The sequence below is a fragment of the Sarcophilus harrisii genome, chromosome 2, assembly GCF_902635505.1.
Source record: "Sarcophilus harrisii chromosome 2, mSarHar1.11, whole genome shotgun sequence".
Lineage (NCBI taxonomy): Eukaryota > Metazoa > Chordata > Mammalia > Dasyuromorphia > Dasyuridae > Sarcophilus > Sarcophilus harrisii.
Window position 1 is genome coordinate 575556775 of NC_045427.1, and position 21704 is coordinate 575578478.

At 32.4% G+C, this 21704-nt stretch overlaps 1 protein-coding gene across 2 annotated transcripts in view; it reads right to left on the reverse strand.

The window, feature by feature from the left end:
* The window catches only part of FAM204A (family with sequence similarity 204 member A), a 37141-nt gene that overhangs the window by 11535 nt on the left and 3902 nt on the right, over window positions 1–21704 (reverse strand). For both annotated transcript variants that reach the window (XM_003755334.4, XM_023495664.2), the window contains exons 2-6: window positions 20946–21190; window positions 20393–20483; window positions 20209–20239; window positions 19392–19491; window positions 7794–7883 (exon numbers count right to left, since the gene is read on the reverse strand). In XM_003755334.4, coding sequence (XP_003755382.2) covers window positions 7794–7883; window positions 19392–19491; window positions 20209–20239; window positions 20393–20483; window positions 20946–21190 — 557 coding nt within the window. The remainder of the gene's footprint in view (window positions 1–7793; window positions 7884–19391; window positions 19492–20208; window positions 20240–20392; window positions 20484–20945; window positions 21191–21704) is intronic.

Below are 21704 nucleotides of genomic sequence, written 5' to 3' on the forward strand. Positions count from 1 at the left end.
CTCATGAAAAAAAAAATGGTACTGATTAAAAACCAATATACCTGATTTCCAAAAAGACACCCAGCAAGTGCAAACATATTCTATTCTAAAAGGGCTATTGTCTTAAACACACAATTATTAATGTTTCAAAATCCCAACCTTAATATTCAGTAAGGACAGTAAGAAAAATGAAATCTCTAACTATGTATACAACAATAATTCAATCTTGATTACTTTAGTTATTCCTCATGAGTACTTAATTAACATGGCATCAGCATCTTTTCCATGTCTGTTTCAGACCAACAACAAACATTTTCCAGATGTTTTTCTACTTTTCCATGGAAAACTTTCAGAGCTCAAATTATGTGAACTCAAAAAATGTTTTTTAAAAAATTAGAATTCTTTAATCAAAAAACCGAATAAATTGAATTTACTTTTGAGAACAAAGTGTTATATTTGTGTGAAGGAGAAAAAACAATTTTGAAAAAAATCTTTACAATCCTTATATATGAAGTTCAGAGGAAGAAAAGTATCAAGTGTTGCAAAAGCAATCCTATTTGTCATAAACCATGCCAAGTAAGTAATGCCTTTTAAACTAAACACATTTGTGAAGAGTGAAAATATCTAGTCAATAACATACAATTCCCATTTTAAAAGCAGTATAAATACTTTTAACTTCAAAAGAACAAAAAACTATAGTTGAAAATAGTAACTTTCAGAAAACTTTTAAATTTGTCAATGAGAGATACTTTGTTCAATTTGAAAAACATGTATTAAAAGTCTGTTTAAGCTTGCAAGAATTAAAAAAAAGTTATTCAATAATGCATGCCCTCAATTGGGTTGTGTCCTAAGAGGAGGATGGGAGAAGGAAGAAAAAAAGCATGTACACACTGAAAAAAAAAAAAATAAATTTGTGGAGGGAAACTATTAAAAGATGAAAAAGGACTACCAAAAGATGATGGAAGGTTTCCCATTGCAGGTCACACATGAGCTAAATCTTAAAGGAAAATAAATATATTGTGAGAGGCAGGGATAAGAGCTGACTGTACAAATGCCCAGAAGGCAAATTTTAAAAATCAAGGAGTCTAGTTTGAATGTCCCTTAGAGTGTACAAAGAGAAACAATGTGAAAAAATAATAGAAAGTACGTTACAGCTGAGGTGAGGATATTAAATACCAATCTAAGAAATTCACATTTTGCTTTATATGCAATAGGGAAGAGCTCTGTAAGTTATTGATCAGAAGAGTGACATGATCAGACTGCACCTTAAGATAATTTTGACAGTTAAAAGGAGGTTAGATTTGACAGGGAAGAGAAAATAAATGCAAGAACCCAGTTAGGAAGCTATTATAAAAGTCTAGATTGGAGGGGGGGGGGAGGGGTGTCAAACTGAAACAAAAACAGCTCCCTGCCAGCAGCATAATGATCTAGAAAACTACAAATCTGCATTATCTATGTTGCATTGTGTTTTATTTTAACATTCTGTTTAACGTTTTTAATCTTTGGATCTAAGGCAACTTTTATAGACCACTGGCTATTTTTAAACTACCACCTCAGAGTTTAACACCTCTAATTTAGACAATGAAGGCATGAACCACATAATTCCCACTCAATGTAAACCATTTTATGGTATGTATATTGTGTTATCTGGCTCTGGAATCAAAGGAAAGGGTTTGAATTTTACTCTTTTTCTTACTTGTGTAACCTTGGGCAAGTCGTTTGACCTCTTTAGGCCTTAGTTTCCACTTCAATAAAATGAAGAGATAAGAGAAGATGATCCACAATGACCTCTAAAAACCATTTTACATCTCTAGATCTCAAGATTCTATGATTATACTTTTATGAATGTAGCTAGACATTTGAATGAAAAATGGGTTTATGAGACAAGATGATAAATTTTTATTTAAACTTACTGAATTTGATATGTTGCTGGAGCATTTAGGTAGAAATGGGCAAACTGATAAGATTGGCTTTGGAAATCAAAGAAAGATTGGATATATAGATGTGGGGCTTGTTTGCATAGAGCTAACCATTAGTGGAAATTGAGGAAGAATGCAGATAAGGATTCTTGGGTTTCTGAAATATTTTTTCCAAAAATATTCTGATAACTATTTTAATATAATCAATTTCCTTTGCAATCCAATCTATCTTATTTTATGTACTTAATTTTCTATGAAAGGGTCAATAGGTTGTCAAAGAGGTTCATAACATAAAAAAGCTTCTAATGTACAGAAATTAAAGATGATTAATGGCACTCACTGCCTTGAGAGACATTTATACTTTTTTTAGAGGGTAGAATCAGGGAAGGAGGACTAGATGATATATTAGCAAGAAGACCAAAGCAATAGGAAAACCAGGACCTGGTCAAGAATGAAGCCTGAGAAAAGACCATTAAAATTTAACAATTAAAAATCATTGGTAAACTTGAAATTGTATAGAATAGTGGGGGTCAGAATACAAATTATAAGAGGCTGTTGAGAAATGCTGAATGGTGAGGAAGGATATGTATCAAAAATGACTGACTTAGGTGGCTAGTTGTAAAGATCTTATAAAATACAAAACATTTATTAAAATTTTTTAATTAATTAAAATTAATATTTACTAAAATATAAAATATTTTTAAAATCTTATAAAATGCCTGTTTGAAGGAATGACAGATGATTCCAAAGTTTAAAGGAGGTAACACAGAACTGAGTATGTTTGCCCCTAGGAGGTAATAAAACAGGGAAAAAGATGAAAGAGTGATAATAAGAAGAGTTACATAGCCAATAAGTGTCTGAGGTCACATTTGAACTTGGGTCTTCCTTCCTGACTTCAGGCCCGGGACTCTATCTACTCTGCCGTTGTAACTGCCTTCTCAGAGTCCAGGCACAAATATAGATCGAAAAGTATTTCTAAAGAGCAAGGTAGGAAAAAAGGAAAGAATGCTCTATTTGAAATCAGATGACATGAGTTCAAATGCAAATTTATGATGATTTCTTTGACAATGGGCAAATCACAATCACAGTGGGTTAGTCTATATTGACCTTTAAGGTCCCTTTTCAGTTATAATCCTATGATGCTATTATACAAATGGGAAAGGAAAGGAAAGAAAAGCTGCAAAAAACAAGAGAAGCTGGTAAGTATAGGGCTGAGTGCAAGCCACAGAGAGGCAGATATTTAGACTTGATATTAAAAAAAAAAAAGCTCACAAATAACTAAAACTGCCTCCAAACTGAAATAGAATGCCTTGAAAGCTAGTGGGCTATCCTTCATTAGTGTGTTGCAAGCAAAAGCCATATAATCAAAACTGTCAAGGATGTGGAAGAAAAGACTCTTGTTCAGATATATGCTGGCGTAGATTATTTCTAAATTCTATTAAAAATCTAAAATTCTATGACATACAGAGTGGAATGCTTACAACTGCACTAAGACTTCTGGGGTACACTCTCTCAAAATATCACAACAAAATTATTTAGCATTTAATGTCAAAAACTGCCTTGTTATACTATTTCAGCATTATTAATTTTTGATCATGTAATCATGTAAATATACATGTAAATGTAATGTAATGTAAATATAATATATAATATTATAATAAATATATAATTTAAGCAATAGATTATAATACAAATGTTATATAAATGTAAATAAAAGAGCCTAAGGTAAATCTAACATTGATTTCTGATTACTGAATTGGAAAGGAAAAGAGAAAGGGAATAAGTATTTACATATAGTATCTATTCTGTGCCAGGTACTGTTCTAAGTACTTTACAAATATTATCTCATGTGATCCTCAAAACAGTTGAGGAAATTGAGAGGGAGGTTCAGTGACTTGCCTAGGGCCACACAGCTACTAAGTATCTGAACACAAGTATTCCTGACTCCAGTCAGTACTCTATCTACTGTGCCACCTAGCCACTATTTGAAGACAGGGACAATGTATTCTTCATATTTCTAGGTCCCTCCAAGCCAAATATATTTTTCCTATATCCCAATGTTTGTCCTTAAAAGTTGGGGACTTCCATTTTATGAATCCTAAGAGATACATTTACTTATTATTCAACTGCAACAAACTGAACTTTAATTCCACCTCAGTTATGCCCAGGGATGGCAATATAGTTTGCTTTTATAAATGCTTTCTTTACAACCCATAAGACAAGTTTCATTGGTTATATCTTTTATCTGACCATAATTACCTGTTTCTTCTATGAATATCATCCCCATTAAATCTAAACTATCCTCTACCCCCCTCACTGTATTCTCTTTTTCTTGGGCCATCTCCCCTATTCTAGCTTGTCTCTCCCTTCAAATTCTTATCCCTTTATAGTTAATAGTCACTACCTCTACATGGAGATTTTTCAGTGCATTCTATCCACTTTCTCTGTCCTAGGCTGCATAATACCTCTGCAGAAGGTTACACAACTACTAAATGAGCTCTACTATAATTTTTTACGTTATCCAGTCTCAACTGGACCCTCATTATCCCAGTCTTTTACATTTCTCTGATAGATTTTAACACCCCCCCAAAGCATTTGTTCAAAATCTTTTCTCAAAAGTCATCCTCCCCATTCACTCCCTCATTATTTCATCCTCAGCAGAGAATCTTGCTTCAAATTTCACTGAAAAACTTAGGCTGTCTCAAGTTCCCTTCCATTCCCAAATCCACACCTCAGCAACAATCTTCATTAAAAAAAATTATTGACATCTTTTGTTTTTACATAACTTGCATTTCCAAAGGTATCTTCTGCTCCCCCCCCCCCCCCCCCACAAAGCCATTACTTTTTTTTCCCACTACGTATAATAAAGAATAAAAAAGAGGAGGAAAAGTTCAGTAAAAACTAACCAACATGTTGAAAACCCTTAGTCTTACTTATCATCTCTCCATCTTCTCCTTTGTTTTCACCTAAGAGGACAAGGTTGCAGGCACTCCTCCCTGACAAAGAAACCCTTTCTATGGTCCCCAGGTTCCATTTTCTGTTTCCCACAGAAACTCATCTCTTCCACCATCCCTTCTCTTCTCCCCCTACTTCTACCTTTCCGTGTCAACTGGCTTGTTCCTTCCTGCTCCTACCAACATGTCGGCATCACATATCCTTTAAACAACCCTTATTTCACCTCCCCATCAGGTGATTGTTTTCTTTATCTGATCCCTTTCCCAGCTCAATTCCAACAATGTGCTGTCTACACTCAATGGCTTCTGTCACAAGATCAACTAAGCTCCTGTCCTCCCATTTGGATGTACCCGCAGGATTCTGTCCTGTGTTCTTTCCTTATTCTATATGATCTCTTCAGATCCCAAATGCCCATCTTTATACATGTTACTCTTAAATTTACATCTTGAGTCCTCAACTGTCTTTCAAACATGCATCTGCAACTGGTTATCTCCAATTGGATGTCCAAAAGCAATCTCAAAGGCTACCTTTCCCCATAAAACCACTTACCTTTCTAACATACCTATTTAATATTGATGATTTCACCATTCCTCTAGTTGCCTAGTTAGCAATTTAAAACTCTTTATTGATTTTTATTCATTATATACTATTAGTTGTCAAGTTTTTTCAATTGAACTTGGACATTTCTCAGACCTATCCCATTTTTTCTTGTGGCCATCAACCTAGTTTTATTTCTCATAAGCTCATACCTAGCCTACTGTATTTACCTAACTAGTTTCTGTGATTTCACTCTTTCCCCTTTATGATTCCTCCTTCAGAATGTTACAATTTAATATTCCTAAAGCACAAGTTAATTCAAGTCATTTCATTGCTCCAAAAGCTACAATGACTCTACTGCCCAAAGGATAAATGTAACTTCTTCTGTGGCATTTACAGTCCTTTACAATGAGACTCCAGCCTCTCTTTCCAGATAGATTACATATTATTCCCCAATTCATACATTCTACAAATCAAACTTGCTTTCTTGCTAATTCATTGTAATCTTGATCTAAATGGGAAGTTATTTATCCCAATTAGTAAATATTCACCTAACAAATGATGTAAGAAAGAATGTTAAAACTCTCCTTGCTGCTAAACACCTCTGACCAAGCCTTTCCTTATTTGATGTAGAAGCAGAATCCTTGAAACAGGTTCTAAGATACCAAGCTGCAGAAACTCCTTGAAATGGAATTCAGGACTCATACATAAGCTTTTCAGAATATCATAAGACCTCACCCCAACATTTACATTTTTTTTCTCTATTAAAAACAAAACAAAACACATTTTGAGTTTCTAACAGTTGAACTATAAATGAACTTTTAGAATAAAACTAATGTTTAAAATGAGAGTGCCTGCAGTATTTCCCAAATTACTATACAAATACAAAATCAACAACTCACCTTCTTCTACAATTCTAAATCTATGCTTCATTGTCATAGGAAACCTGTCTAGTGAGGCAAAGCAATAATTTATAGACTTGCCTGGACACTACGAGGTTAAATGACTTGTCAATTGTCATATAGCTAAATATCCATCAGAGCAGAATTTGAACCTAAGTCTTCCAGATTTCATGAATAGCTCTCTACCTACCAGAACAGTATCTCTTTTTTTTTTTAGCTAAAATTTACTGAAGGCCTAACAGATATGTACAATGTATAAAATGCAATTTAAAATAATTTTCTCAAAAGAATAACCCAATGGGGAAAAAAAAGGAAAATAGAACAATGAATTATTTTTTAAAAACAAATATAAAAATGGCTAAAAACAGATTGATAAAATTATCACTATATTCAAATTATATGCAGTACCCAGTGAAGTCAAGCTATAAGCACCTCAAAAAATAAAAAATAAAACATAGCAATGAACTAATTATGTATCTTAACAGAACAACCGGTTTAGGCAGAAAAATATTTTTAAAACTGTTGTTAATAAATTTGAGATTATATATCAAAAATACAACCCTTTTCCCCCAAAAGAGAAGTTGCATAAAATGATCAAGATACACTCTATGTCTTTGTGTTCACATCCCTAAATTAGCCTTAATAGCTTCCTTAAGAGGAGTTCAGTGATTCAATGAAGAGCAGGAGAAAAAAGAATTCAAGTATCTATATCTGCTGAACCCAACACCAATCAAGGCAGCTGCTCCAGAACCAAAAATAAAATAAAGCTCCAACAATCAATGTTGGTTTTAAAGCACAGTATAGTGTGACATTTACTAAATGAAATTTTGGTTATTAAATTTCCATTTAGAAAATGATCAGAATGAAAAGGTGACGTTTAATATTTTCTATAAATCATGTACCATGCTAGTTTGTAGAAGAAGGCAAATAATCTTAGCTTTCTTTCCCCACTAAATGTATCAATCCATTGGATGTCACATAAACACAGCCCAAGAGGGTGGCAAACAGGTAAACCTGTCACTTAGTATGCTACAAATAAAACATAAGAATTTAGCTAGTTTGCAGGTATATTTTTAAATGCTTAAAAAAAAAAAATGAAAAGGAGTCCTACAGAAAGCTGCCAGATCACATGTGGTCTTTACTCTTGATAAGTCAGCAACCCCTATTTGTGACCTTGCCTATCATATCTTTAGAAAGAGAGCAAGCTACTTTTCCCTCTACAATGAAAGTTAAATGGGGTTAAAGAAGCAAATGGGAAAGGAAGGCTAACCTTTTGGTTATGCAGGGAAAAAAGATCTACTTGCTTATGAGATTATGAGGAAAGAATCATTTCAGAAATAAGATTTAGCACAAAATGATCTAAAAACATAACTATAGTAACAATTCTACATTTCAAAATAAAATAAAGAACTATAGGATGAATGACTGTACTGAAAATGTTAACTATATATTCATATAAAATACTTTTAAAATGAACATAAGTTTAAAAAATTTTAATTACCTCTCGAGTAGCTAACCTATTACTGAGTTCTTCTGCCTTTTCAAAATCCCCTTCAGCCACAGATTCATCGATGCGTACTTCAAGGCCTGACTAGAAAGAAAACAAATTTTAAATTAGAGTCATTATTAATAATTAAGCTGTCTATGAAAGAGAAATGTTTCTTTCTGGGAAATTATTTAATTTTCCTAAGAAAAATGACTTTTTTAATTAGATGAAGATATTTGATAAAATATTTCTATACAAAGTTGAAGATATTTAATGAAAGAACTATACATAAGATTTCATGGAACTAAAACACTAAAATACATGTTGATATAATTGAAGATCTATAAAAAAAAAAAAGTACTTGACAAAGTGAATTGTACTGTATACAAAGTAATAGCAATATTCAGGGATGACCAATTGTGAATGACGTTGCTATTCTCAGTAGTATAATTACTGATAGTTACTCTAAAGGACTTATGATGAAAAATCCTATTCATACCCAAAGAAGGAACTGATTGTGTCTGAATACAGATCAAAGCATATTCTCATATTCTCATATTCTCATATTCTCATATTCTCTCTCTCTCTCTCTCTCTCTCTCTCTCTCTCTCTCTCTCTCTCCTTCCTCTCTCTGCCTCCCTCCATCTTTCTCTCTCCCTTCCTCACTCTATCTTTCCCCACCTTTTATCCCTTCCCCCTTAATTTTTCTTGAGGGTTTTTATTTTCATTAGGGTGGGAGATGTATGTTTTCCCCCCTACAACTTGACTTTTATAGAAATGTTTTGCCTAAGTTCACAAGTGGCTTCTTAATTGTGGGTGGGGATAAGGGAGAGAACTTAGAAATCAAAATCTTAAGAATAAATGTAAAAAAAGTTTTGAATGTTACTAGGGAAAAACATTAAACAATATATTTTTTTAAAAAAGTGCTTGAATACATTAGCTCCACCTCATCTACAGTTGGTATAATAAAAATGCAGACACACACATATAAGTATTACACATAATAGTTTCATACCTGTCAACAATTTATCCCTAGATACGATTTACTTCATCTATTTTGATCTTTCTTTGACATTTTTAAACTGTTTAATACTTTCTTTTAGAGTTCTCAAATCTGTTAAACAAAATGCTGATTTATTTGATTGAAAAAGTACTAGATTTACAAGACCTAGAATGCAAGTCTTGGCTTCACATTGCTTAGCTGTATGATCTTAAAGAGTCACAACTTCTCTTGAGACTCAGTATCTCCGTGTTAAATATGAATAACATTTACATTACTTTGTCCCAAAGAATTATTGTTTATACGTGTCTGTGTTCAGGCTGCAGTCATGTCTTACCTCACCAACTAAAATGTAAACTCCTTTAGGGTAAGGAAAGACGGGGTCACTCCTTATATTTCCAGCACCTAGTACATCTTGTACATAGTAAATCTTAAGAAATGCTTGTTGAATTTAAATGCAATAATGGTTATAAATCACTTTGTAAACCATAAAGAGCTCCGTATAAGTCATAAAACTGATATTTTTATTGTAGCCCACAAATGAAGTCCTACATAATGCCACTTTTAAGACTATTACTAAATTATATTAAGCAGTTAGGTAAGAAGAAAAATTGTTTCTGCCTAATCTCCATTCAAACAAGATTGTAAAAATCACTACCAATTATCTTCCATAAAAAAGTAAATCTCAATTCAGAATATAAATATGCAAATAAAAGTTAGTTGTGATCATTAATAATACTTCAACTGCATTAAATAAAAAATTTTAAGCATCAACTGTGTACATTACATTACATTAAGCAATGAGGCACCTATAAAGTTTGGATAAAATACAGTTCCTGATTTTATGGTGCTAGTAAAGGAATTCTCATAAAAGAATAACATAATTATGATATAAAATACATAAATATATTAGAAAGCATGAAAATAAGATGATTAAGGTAAAAGTGAATCACCCAAGGTCAAACAGAAAGAAGGGATTCAGAACTAGATGTTCAGAGTCAAAGTCTAATAATCTTTCTCTCACACCAGGTGGCTTCTCTCTACATCAAGTAAGGAAAAAGTGGAATCACTATCTTCCAGGATCCTGTCTGACAGTCAATGAAGGCTTCATTAGCAAAGATTCCTTGAATTCAATTTTAAAGGAATTTTTAAAAGAGTAAAATGAAATTCTAGATACACACTAATACTTAGGGACTCAAATGCAAAGTTGAGGTGTGGAAAGGTAAGGGAGAATAAATGGCAAAGCATATAGTTCAGGAAGATATAGAGAGACCAAAAAACTTGCATATTATAAAGAAGTATCATAGCATCATATCATGAATACTTCTATAATTATCATGTAAGCAGCAAATGGCACCATAAAGAATGAAATATATTTTAACAGATGGGAAAAGATTTATTATTGATGTGGGAATAATCTCTGAATCAGTTGAGTACAATCAGACCACTGACTCATCTGTACTAACATCAGAATAAAAAACAAGAATTTTAAAAAGGTGCAAAATCAAAATTATTTTCCCTCAATTATTTTAACAAATGAAAATCAGAAATAACAGACAACAGAAATAATATTGAAATCAATAATACTAATTTTATCCATAAGTTAACTGATATAAACTAATTGCTCCAACGAGAACAAATAAAGTGTCCAAGTCAGAAAAACATCTGATTGATTTGTCAAACCCAGAGAGAAGGCTGTTAAAGATAACAGGTTACAAATATAAATTAGTTTTAAAAAGCTTAGCAAGAAAGAAAGTCATTCCAAAGCTATTTAAGGACAAAAATGGACAGACTAAAAACTGAAGAAAAATAGAAAAGATTTGCAAAAATATTTTTAGCAAATTATTTTTCTATCACAGCAGTGAAACCAAAACACTTGGATGTTAACAACAATCAGATACACCTATAAAGAAGGCAAAAATGGTACTAAAGAGAACCATGACAAGAACATTTGCTCTATGGGACCAAGTACACAATAAAGAAATCCAGGCTTAATGTTATGAACTTGTGAAGACACTGAGGGATACAAGATACCTAAAATGGGGAAAGACACTAAAAGCAAAGTTATCCAAAACTAAATCTTATATTTTAAAAGGTAACCAAGAGCCCAGAAATAATTATCATTCTAGGTACTCTCTTCATCTATAAATAAAGATTTATGCCCAAAAGTATCCTCCTCAATGATGGGATTACTAGGATACAGGCAAGTTTCTACAATGATATTGAACAAGGGAACACATTTTATACCGTTAACAACCTGAAAGCTATAGAAAAATACAATATCTCACTGAGCCTAATACGATGATTATAGAATAAAACACTGGATTTGGTACAAAATAGTTTACAAGCATTGGCATTATGTGAATTTCATTAAATTCTAAAATATCAGACTCTATTGGAGGACATCTCTAATCTTTAAAAGAAAGACTAAATGCATTAAGAATATCTGAAGCCCAGATTTCAACATGCATTTGCATGAACAATCTATAGTTTGTTCAATAGTATGTATATACTGGATAAACACTACAGATAGACAATGAACTGACCCTAGGTTAAAATGGAAGAGTACGCTAAATTGCTTTCAGGAAATTGAAAAGTATTTTTATAGATTCCAAGCTTCCTATGAAAGCAAAGCCTTCTTTTTAATGTTTCATATTTTAATAGTATTATTATTATATGGCAGCAAGATGTGTAACATTAAGGCATGCAAAGAACTAAAGTTGAAAATGATGCATAGCTTAATGAAGGACATAGAAGATGTGAGTAGCCTGTATCATATAAACATAACAGATGTGAGCAGCCTGTATCATATATAAGCAAATCCAAAGGAAGAAAAAGAAAAAAAGGATATCATTAAAGAACTGTATGATAGAGAAGATGTCTTGGTCACATGGTAAGAACAAGAGATGGCAGGTGAACGATGAAGTATTCCAGTGGTACTCTTGAGATATGAGGAGAAAATGTTCTTTAGCTCCCTGAGTGGACCACTTGTGATGAACTTTCAAAAAGCTAGGAACAAATGTCAGAGAGGATGAACAAGCATGAATTGGTTATAATCTGCACTTAGTGAAGGGAATTCCTGAGTTAATGAGATGGTCTGTTTGAGTACTGCTTTGAGATCTCCCTACAACAATTATTTTCCAGTCTAAAAACCAGTTTAAGCTTTTTGAATTGACATTATAGTACTTCTGTAATCGATAAACTGAGCCAAACTGGTTCTAAATATTTATTACAGTGCTATTGGAAAATTAAGTTATTATTTCAGTTGTTGAATGCTTCTTGATTTTTTTCAACAGATGATTCTGTGGAATACCTAGAGTTTTGTAACCATTAAATCTCTAGATAAAATGAGAGGGTTTTAAAATCTATGAAGAACCTGAGAGATCATCTAATATAGTATCTTCCAAACTTAACTTTAAGTATCCTGACAACACATTTGTCAATCCAAGAGGGTCTGGATCAGGTGATCACAGAAATTCTAGTATAAAATGATCAAATCTATTCTCTCTGTCTTTTTCTCTCTCACACACAAAGACAGACAAAGACAAAGACACACACACACTCATCTCTAATTAATATATATATATTCAAGAAAAATTTTGTATATATTTTAGAGGGAAAAATAGCATCACTAACAGTCTCTTCACATAACTTCTATTTAGACTGTCTAAGTTCATACATAGAAGTATTATATTTTAGAAATAATTATCTTGTCTAAAATACTTATTTTACTGATGAGGAAACTCAGACCTAGAAGAATAAGTGCCTAGACTGAGTTAGTGACAGAACCCCTAGAACCCCTAGCACTAGAAACCTGGGCTACAATATATGATAGCCTATTCAATTCAAACCAAGGTTTTCTTTATTGGACTCTCTGAATGCTACTTTTATAGCAATAATGAGGTTAAGAATGTCTTTAGCCAGGTATTATGGCAAAAGATGCTTTATTCATGAAAAAAAAAAATCTTTTCTTGTAACAATACAATGCCCCTACTCGGAGAGTATACTATTTAGATCATTCAATTCTACTGAAATACAATAAAACGGCCAATTAAAAAATAGCTTTCCTCTCACTATCAAAGGTCTATAGTAACCTGACATCACAATCCTATCCTAAACCTTCAACATTTCACTTTGTTCATTAACATTTTAATAACATTCATTCTCTGTCTTATAATGCTTGTAACCAGATATTCTACCAAAAATTTAAAGTACTATATCAAGTATCAAATATCACTTTAAGATATGCTACTTCCTTACTGAACATCATTATCTAAGTAGAGCAAGGAAAAAAAAACCTCTACATTTCTCAGTTATATCTATATGAAGTGAGGTATTTGCAAATTTTCATTTTTCAATTTATATACTGATGGATAAGCACTAATAACATACTAATTCCCCAAAGTATTTCAATACAAAATTAACATGGTAGCCAGCATGGCACAGTGACATAAACATGGGATTGGGAGAACTGGATTCTAGTTGGATCTCTGACAATTGTTGAGCTTGGCAACTTATGGACCTCAGTTTCTTCATCTGTAAAAGGAAAGGTTTTACTTTTTTTTCTCATACTAAAATGACATGACTATGTCAAAATACATTCCTAATTTGAGGCTATCATAAAGACCAATTCTGTATAGTATAAAAGGTTTCAATAGTGAAAATTCAGCATAGCAGTTTCTACTTTGTTTTATATCAATTCTGGTTTCATGTACCAGTCTATTTTCTAAAATGTTTATGTTCTAAGTAAATTGTATTTAAAAAAATATTAAATGTCTACTATTTACAATATTGCTAGACTTATGGAAATAGGAACATTACCAGGCCCAGGAAGAAAACAGCTTAATAACAAAATGAATATTTCAAGATTCAAAGTATGTGAATTTTAAAACCATAGACCAAATGTTCTTAATACACAGAACCTAGACTCTGACCAAAAACAAAATCTGTATTACAAAATACTTTTCAAAACTGACAAAATTTCAAAATACTGGAGTTTGCTGTCTATAGTAATAAGAATAAACCAAATAAGAATAAACCAAATATATTGCTTAAGTTGTCTAATGAAGAAACTCTTTGTTTGAAACAAATACAAGGCATGCTAAAATTTTCTTAGCTAAAAATAATCACTTATATTAAACAATTCTTCTAAGATCCCTTATAGGTACTTCCACTGCAGCTGAATAATTTTTTTGCACTGAATAATTTCTGTACAATTCCATTATATTCTCCAATGAATGTTGAATATTCAGTCACTTAAGTAATTTTAAAATATTTCCAAAATTGATAAAATTTATTCTTTTGAAATTATGATTTTGAATCTATATAACTTATCACATCATAATTATAGATTAGAGAATTTCATATTTGATGCTTGACAAAAATTTATCTGTATTTAATACAAAGAACTGAATTCAGCACTACATGAGAGGAAGATGACATTTTAAAACAAATATTTTTGTGCTGCATAGGAAAACAATGAAAAACTTTTTTTTTGTATAACTATACATCTCGACTGAAGAACCTGAGCACAGTAAATAATGTTTCAAAAAGGAAGTATGAGGGGAAAAAATGATGACATTCTGTTTTTAAAAAATAATAAATTCCAGAGGACTGACTAAATACAGGATAAGAAGCCCCCTTTAGCTAAGTTAATAGATGAGTCTACTTCAGAGAACTAAATAATGGACTTAGGAATTCATACACCCTTACTATTCACTCTTGATTTCTTAAGATATCAACTCTATCATCTTTTAGACATGTATTTGTTCTTAGTTAATTCTGGTGTTTTTAACCTGGACATCTTTACCCTTTTATTCTCTACCAAGATCAGTAGGAAACCTTGGCACTGTGTTATCTGCGTAAGAGTGAAAGGATAAAACCTCACAATGATGATCTCCACAAAAGAGTGAGACTTCTGTTGGCTTGCAACTATGCAGCTATGTGCAGAAAAAAATGAAACCAAAGAGTTGGAAAAACATCATGGTACACTGGAAAGAGCCTTGAATCTGGAGTCAGAAGACCCGAGTTCAAATCCTGATTCTGTAATTTATTTCATATCTTATTTGGCAAAGTCATCTAACTTTCTTGGGCCTCCGTTTTCTCACCTGTAAAATAAGGCTGCTGTTTATATGACTTTTAAGATCCTTTCTAGTCTAAACTTATGGTCCTCTGATCATCAAATCCATACTTCTCTGTCATAGGATCCTACAAAATGAAAAGCTGAAAAGGCCCTAGCCTCAGGTCAGAAAAGCTAGAAGTTTCAAAAGAGATTTAAAGTTTCATTCTTCTCTCAATCCGCAATCAGGGTCCTCTTTGCACTGTACCCCAGAGCAAGGCTTCTCAAACTTTTTCCACTCATGAATTCTTTTCATTCAAGAAATCTTTACATGACCATGGATATATAGAGATATAAAAGTAAACAAATCAAACATTCATTGATAATAAATAACAATTTTGTGATCTCTAAATTCTGTTACAAGACCCCACATGGGGTCATAATACACAGTTTTAAGAAGCTGGATCCTCTAGCTTCTTGGGTTGAAAAAACATTCCCTGAATGTGCAGTAAGCCCAAAGCAACAACATAAATATAAACTTGTCAAGAAACACAGTTTCTTGATAACTCATTTGACCCTCATGTTTGTGAAGTGGATATTTTCATCACCTCCTTAAGAACTAGAGATCATTATTGATCACAAAATATAAAATTTTGATTATATCAAGTTAAAAAGCTTTTGTATAAACAAAACAAATGCAAAGAAGATTAGAAGGGAAGCAATAAACCAGGAAGACATTTTTATAATTAAAGGTTCTGATAAAGGCCTCATTTCCAAAATATATAGAGAATTAACTCTAATTTATAAGAAATCAAGCCATTCTCCAATTGATAAATGGTCAATGGACATGAACAATTTTCAGATGAAATTGAAACTTATTTCTACTCATATGAAAGGGTGTTCCAAATCACTATTGATTAGAGAAATGCAAATTAAGACAATTATGAGATACCACTACACACCTCTCAGATTGGCTAAGATGACAGGAAAAGATAATGACGAATGTTGGAGGGGAAACAGAAAAATTGGGACACTGATGCATTGTTGGTGGAGTTGTGATCAAATCCAACCATTCTGGAGAGCAATTTGGAACTATGCTCAAAAAGTTATCAAACTGTACATACCTTTTGATCCAGCAGTGTTACTACTGGGCTTATAGCCCAAAGAGGGAAAGGGGTCTATATGTGCCAAAATGTTTGGTTGGATAAATACAGAGAGGCTTGGAGAGACTTACATGAACTGATGCTAAGTGAAATGAGCAGAACCAGGAGATCATTATACACGGCAACAACAATATTATATGAGGATGTATTCTGATGGAAGTGTATATCTTCAACAAAGAGAAGATCCAATTCAGTTCCAATTAATCAATGATAGACAGAATCGGCTATACCCAAAGAAGGAACACTGGGAAATGAATGTGGACTACTTGCATTTTTGTTTTTCTTCTCAGGTTATCTTTTACTTCTGAATCCAATTTTTCTTGTACAACAAGAGAACTGTACAGATATGCACACATATACTGTATCTAAGATATACTTTAACATGTTTAACATGTATGAGACCGCCTGCCATCTAGGGGAGGGAGTGGAGAGAGGGAAGGGCAAAGTTGGAACAGAAGTGATTGCAAGGGACAATGTTGAAAAAAATTACCCATGCATTTGTTCTGTCAATAAAAAGCTATAATAATTTTTAAAAAAAGTTACAGTCGCAAAGTAAATTAGTGACTTGCCCATAGTGACACAGTTAGTAATAAGGCAAAATTTGAATTTAACAAAATTTGTTAAAATTTGAATCAGGAAGACTCCAAGTCTTGTGCTGTATATACTGTAGTACACAGCTTATTTGTAACAAAGATATATTCAAAGCTGGAAAGGATTTTATAGAAATCATCTAACTTAGTGTTTTTAATCTGGGATTGACAACTTGTTTTAAAAAAATGATAAATGTATTTCAACATAATTGAATTCCCATATAATCCCAAATATTTTATTTTATATAGAGTTTAGCACAATGTTGACATATAATAGACAATAATCTAAAAAGGGAATCATAATGGGTTTCGCTAGACTATTAATGGGGAATCTATGTCATAAAACAGTTTTTAAGATTTTCTAATATAGTTCAATTTAATCACTTTACAAATGAGAAAACTAAATAATACAAAGATTAAAGGTCATGCCTGAGGTCATACACTGGGTAAAGCCCAGTGTGGGGTCAGATTTTCTGTCTGCTGGTTTAGTTTGGGGAGGTGAGGAGGAGAAAAGGGGAATGGGGACAGGATATAATTGGGGTGAAATGACTTGCCCAAGACCACATAGATAAAGCATGTCTGAACCTGGATTTGAATTCAGATTCTCCTGACTCCAAGGCCTGTGCTTGATCCAGTGCATCCCCCTAGCTGCACTTTCTGCTGGCTTTTTAGAGAACCCAAACTTATAAAGCAGATAAATTGGAAAGAATTCTTTTGAAATCTTTCATTTTACAAAATATTTCACATGATTTGATTAATATGAAACTTTTCAAGAATATTTTCTAAGGATTAAAAACATGACAGTACTGATAGTACAATTGATCACTAATGAATTTCTCAGAACTTTTGAGACAACTTGAACGTCACAAAGAACCTTGGTACCAAACCCAAATAAAGGCTACAAATTTACAGTGTAGAAACATGCAGTATTAGCATTATGTTTCAAAAAAAATCAATGTTTTATACGTACTTTAACTTTTAAAAATACAATAAACCACATAAGTATGTGTTACATGTTTTCAACAAATTCAGTGGCAAAAAAATGTTAAAAATAATTTTAACAATTTAAGTGGTATAACTATACTAATCAACTCCAACTTAGACGATCTAAATTTACGATTTTACCACAATACCATATGATTATATGTAAAGCATACAATAAATGCTTTAAATAATATTGAGTCAAGGATTTTCCTATGGCCCATGCCCAAATGAGAAATTTAATTATACAATTCTTTTTTCCTAAAAGAACCAAGATTTTACTATATTCTTAAAAAGCAGAATACAGTAAAGGCCATAAATTTATAGCATGTGTGCTAAGATGATGTTCTATTAGCCAGCTGCTGCCACTACATTCCATACTATTTCTATTTGTTTCTGAAATTCAATGAAGTTAACACCATCCCCTCCAGCCCCCTCTATGTTACTCTTCTTCGAACATAGGGAAAAACTGGTCTAATAACTAGCTATCCTACTTCTGAAAGGCAATCCATGGGAGTAGAAGAGTACTAAAAAAAGTGAAGAATCCCTAGGTTCTATTTCACCTTTGCCAGTGATTTTTTCTCAAGAAATCTGGCTTCTTTGCACTTCAGGTAACTAGCTATAAACTATCTTTATGACTAAACAATTCAATGCACCATAGCTGGAAGACAGCAGGGTACAATCCAATGACTCTAGAATAAAAGAACCTTGCATTCAAATCCTGTCCCTAACGCCCATACTCATATGACCTTAAACAAATTTGCCCTCCCTAGGCTTTTCTGTAAAACAAGGGGGTGGGACTTGAGTTTCAGAGGTCCTTTCCAGCTCTAAAGCCATGATATTATGAACTGGTCTTTCTGCTTCCTATCTATCTATACAATGACTTCAGTAATCTTTCTAGTTTTATTATCATTTTAATCCCCTATTTAATAACCTTCAGCAGTACCTTTGCGTCTATCAAATAAAACAGACTCCTGGCCCTAGAAAGGCTCAGTACACTTGGCTTTTGATCTATTTGTCCAGATGTATCCTTGTCTATTACTCCTTTATCAGTCTATAATAGTCAAATTGAACTATTTTACTTCTACCCACCCCATCTCCATGTCTGTTTGTATTATACCCATATTTGGCTCCTTTCTTTTCCATTCAACTATTTCCAACTGTTGAAGTATTTTTTTGCCTTCAAGGCCCAATTAAAATGCCAGCTCCTTCATGAAATCCTTCTAGACTCCTCCAGGAAAAACCCATTTCCCTGGGCTCAAATTTTTATAGATTTTTTTTCTCCTGTAGTTATGCATACTCTCTCCTTTATATCTCAATTATGTATGAAAATGCCCTTCCTATTATTAGAAATCAATTTTCTTCAAAGAGGGCCCTATTTTGCACCTTTGTGTTCCAAGTATCAGGCATAACTCTACACCTAATATTTATTGAAAGTTTGAACTGAGTTCAATGAACAAGCCAAATATTATCTATGTAACTCAATTCTACATCAGCACCCCAAATGTTACAACCACTCTGTAAGAAAAGTTTACAATTATTTGCCAGAACCACTTAACCTGGAGAACAAGATATCAAAATATAAAGAGGAAGAATGATAACTTAATCTCATGAAGGAAATTCTTTAAAGTGAAAGGTCTTAAATATGAGAAATACTTCAGCATATGATGTCTGACTCTCTGAACACAACACTTAGTAATGTTCCTAGGTTCTGCCAGTACTAGCTTATTTTATCTATGGTGACTCTTAGGTATTGAGTTTGGGGGATAATGACTTCATTAAATATGTTTGAATTAGACAAAAAAATTTTAAATTACTTACCTTCTGAAAAGTTGTATTAATTATGGGGGGTTCAAATTTATCATTTATTCCAAAATACTGAGTAAGTTCCTTCCACTGGGCTTCATTTGAAGACTGTTGACTGCACAAAAACAAATCATTGGCTATATTTTATTCAAAATGACTTAACCATCATTATTTTCATCATATTTAACAGGGAACCTAAAATAACTGTTCTAGCCAGACTACATACAGAGTACCACATTCAGTTCTAGGCATGTTACAGAATGGACACTGACAAAGTGGAACAAGACTGAAAGGAAACCAGGATAGTAAGTGAACATCAAACTATGCCACATAAGGGTCAATTTAAAAAAAAAAAAAAAGAAATTGTGAAGTTTAGCTTAAAGAAATGAAGAGTTCAGTCTGAATGATGGTCATTTTCAAAAGTTGGATTTGTTATTATATAGCAGAGGGACCTATTTTACTGGGCCTGAGGCCAATATTAGAATTAAGTTTAGAGGTAGATATGAGGCTTGATTTGAAGGAAAATTTTCTAACCAGCAGACCTGTCAGAGAAAGGAATGAGCTATCTGTTAAGACAATAAGCTGCTCTCTTATGGGCTTCAAGAAGAGACCAAATGTCTACCCCAAAGAGCAATTTTTAACAGTTTTTTTCAGGTAGGATTTATACTAAAAGATCTTTAAGGTAACTTCCAACTCAGATTCTAAGACTCTAAAAATCAATAGCTTGTGTTGGTACACAGTTTATACAGAGATGGCAATAGCCCACAGATAAACTGTTTGACAGGAAAAATGCCTATTTTTTCATTATAAGCTATTTGCAGTTTTTACATACCTGTCAGGCTTTTCTTTATTCTTCAATTTACCTGGGGAAAAAAGCATTAATAAAAGTTGGGACATATGCTACCAATTATATCCTTCAAAGTTTTAATTCTTTAAAATGACTAATAAAAGAAATTACTTTTTATCATTAGTCTTATTAACAGTTAAGTTTACTAAACAGAAACTACATAAAATACCTTTTCTGGTACGTTTTCTTTTATTCCCTTTGCTTGTAGAAATAGTTAAGGTTTTCAGTTCAGAATGCTTTTTATGTAACTCTTGAAACTTCTGCATAGGAATGAAAAACAATTCAGATAAGCAGTCATTAAAACAAAATCTACTGTGTTAAAATAACTCTCATTAAGAGAAAAATATAATGTCACTTAAAAAGGTGTTTCAATTTAATTAAAAAGAATGAACCTCTGACACTAGTTTATAACTACAAGCAAGTGACAAATTCTCTGAGATGAGTTTTATTATCTGTAAAATGGGGATAGATATCTACAGTATTTGCCTCATGAGGCACTGAAGATATGAATATTACTATTTAGTATCTTCCAAAAAAAATTGGAAGCCATCCGCTAAAGCCAATTAATATCAAATTAAAATTTGTTTACTCTGAGGTTAAGCTAATTTCATAACAAACCCCTATTCACATGATAATTTTCTATTTGAATATAACATGGTACTAAGAACAGCACAAAAATGTTTTCCCCCAGAGCACAACAAAAAGGCTTCAGAAAAACATACATTCCACATATTTGGGGGAATTCCAGATGGACATTCTTCATCAGCATTTTTTGCATTTGTCTCTGCCCCACTTTTAGGTCCATCAGTACGGAAAGCAGAGAGCCCAATCTCTTCTCTCACACCATCTCCCTTATCTTTGTTTGAACCAAGTTCTGTGATTTCTGGTGTAGTCTCATCTTCAGAACTCAACTCAATGTCACTTTCATTCATTCCAGGAGGTAACAGTCCACTCCACATTGTCTTTTCTAAATGGGAAGGAAGAAAGACTTTATGACCAACAGAAAAAGAAAGTTCCAAATAAGTTTATTAAAGGTTTCAACAATAATAATGATGAGTTACTCTTCATCTAATGATTAAAAATATAAAACTTATCTCAACCTTCAAAAATAATCTTGTCTTACTGTTTCCTTTGTTACAAGAGAAACATGACACACACACTCTCCCTCCATCTATACATATATGTATATATAACTACATATATATAAAATAGTAATTATATAAAAGCAAAAAGGCATATGCAAAACTTTTAAAAGAAACCAAAAAAGGACCTAAATTTTTAAAGATATGAATCAAAATAGCATTGTGAATCTCAAGAACATAACTTTTCAATGTCAACATTATCTTAAAAACTATAATTTTAAGGTAAAAATTAAGATATTTAATAGTGATAAGATTGAACCTGAAAAACCTGGAAAAACACAGCAGGAAAGGAAACAAATGCTAGTTTTAAACTAGCAAATGTATTACGAAATAAAAGTT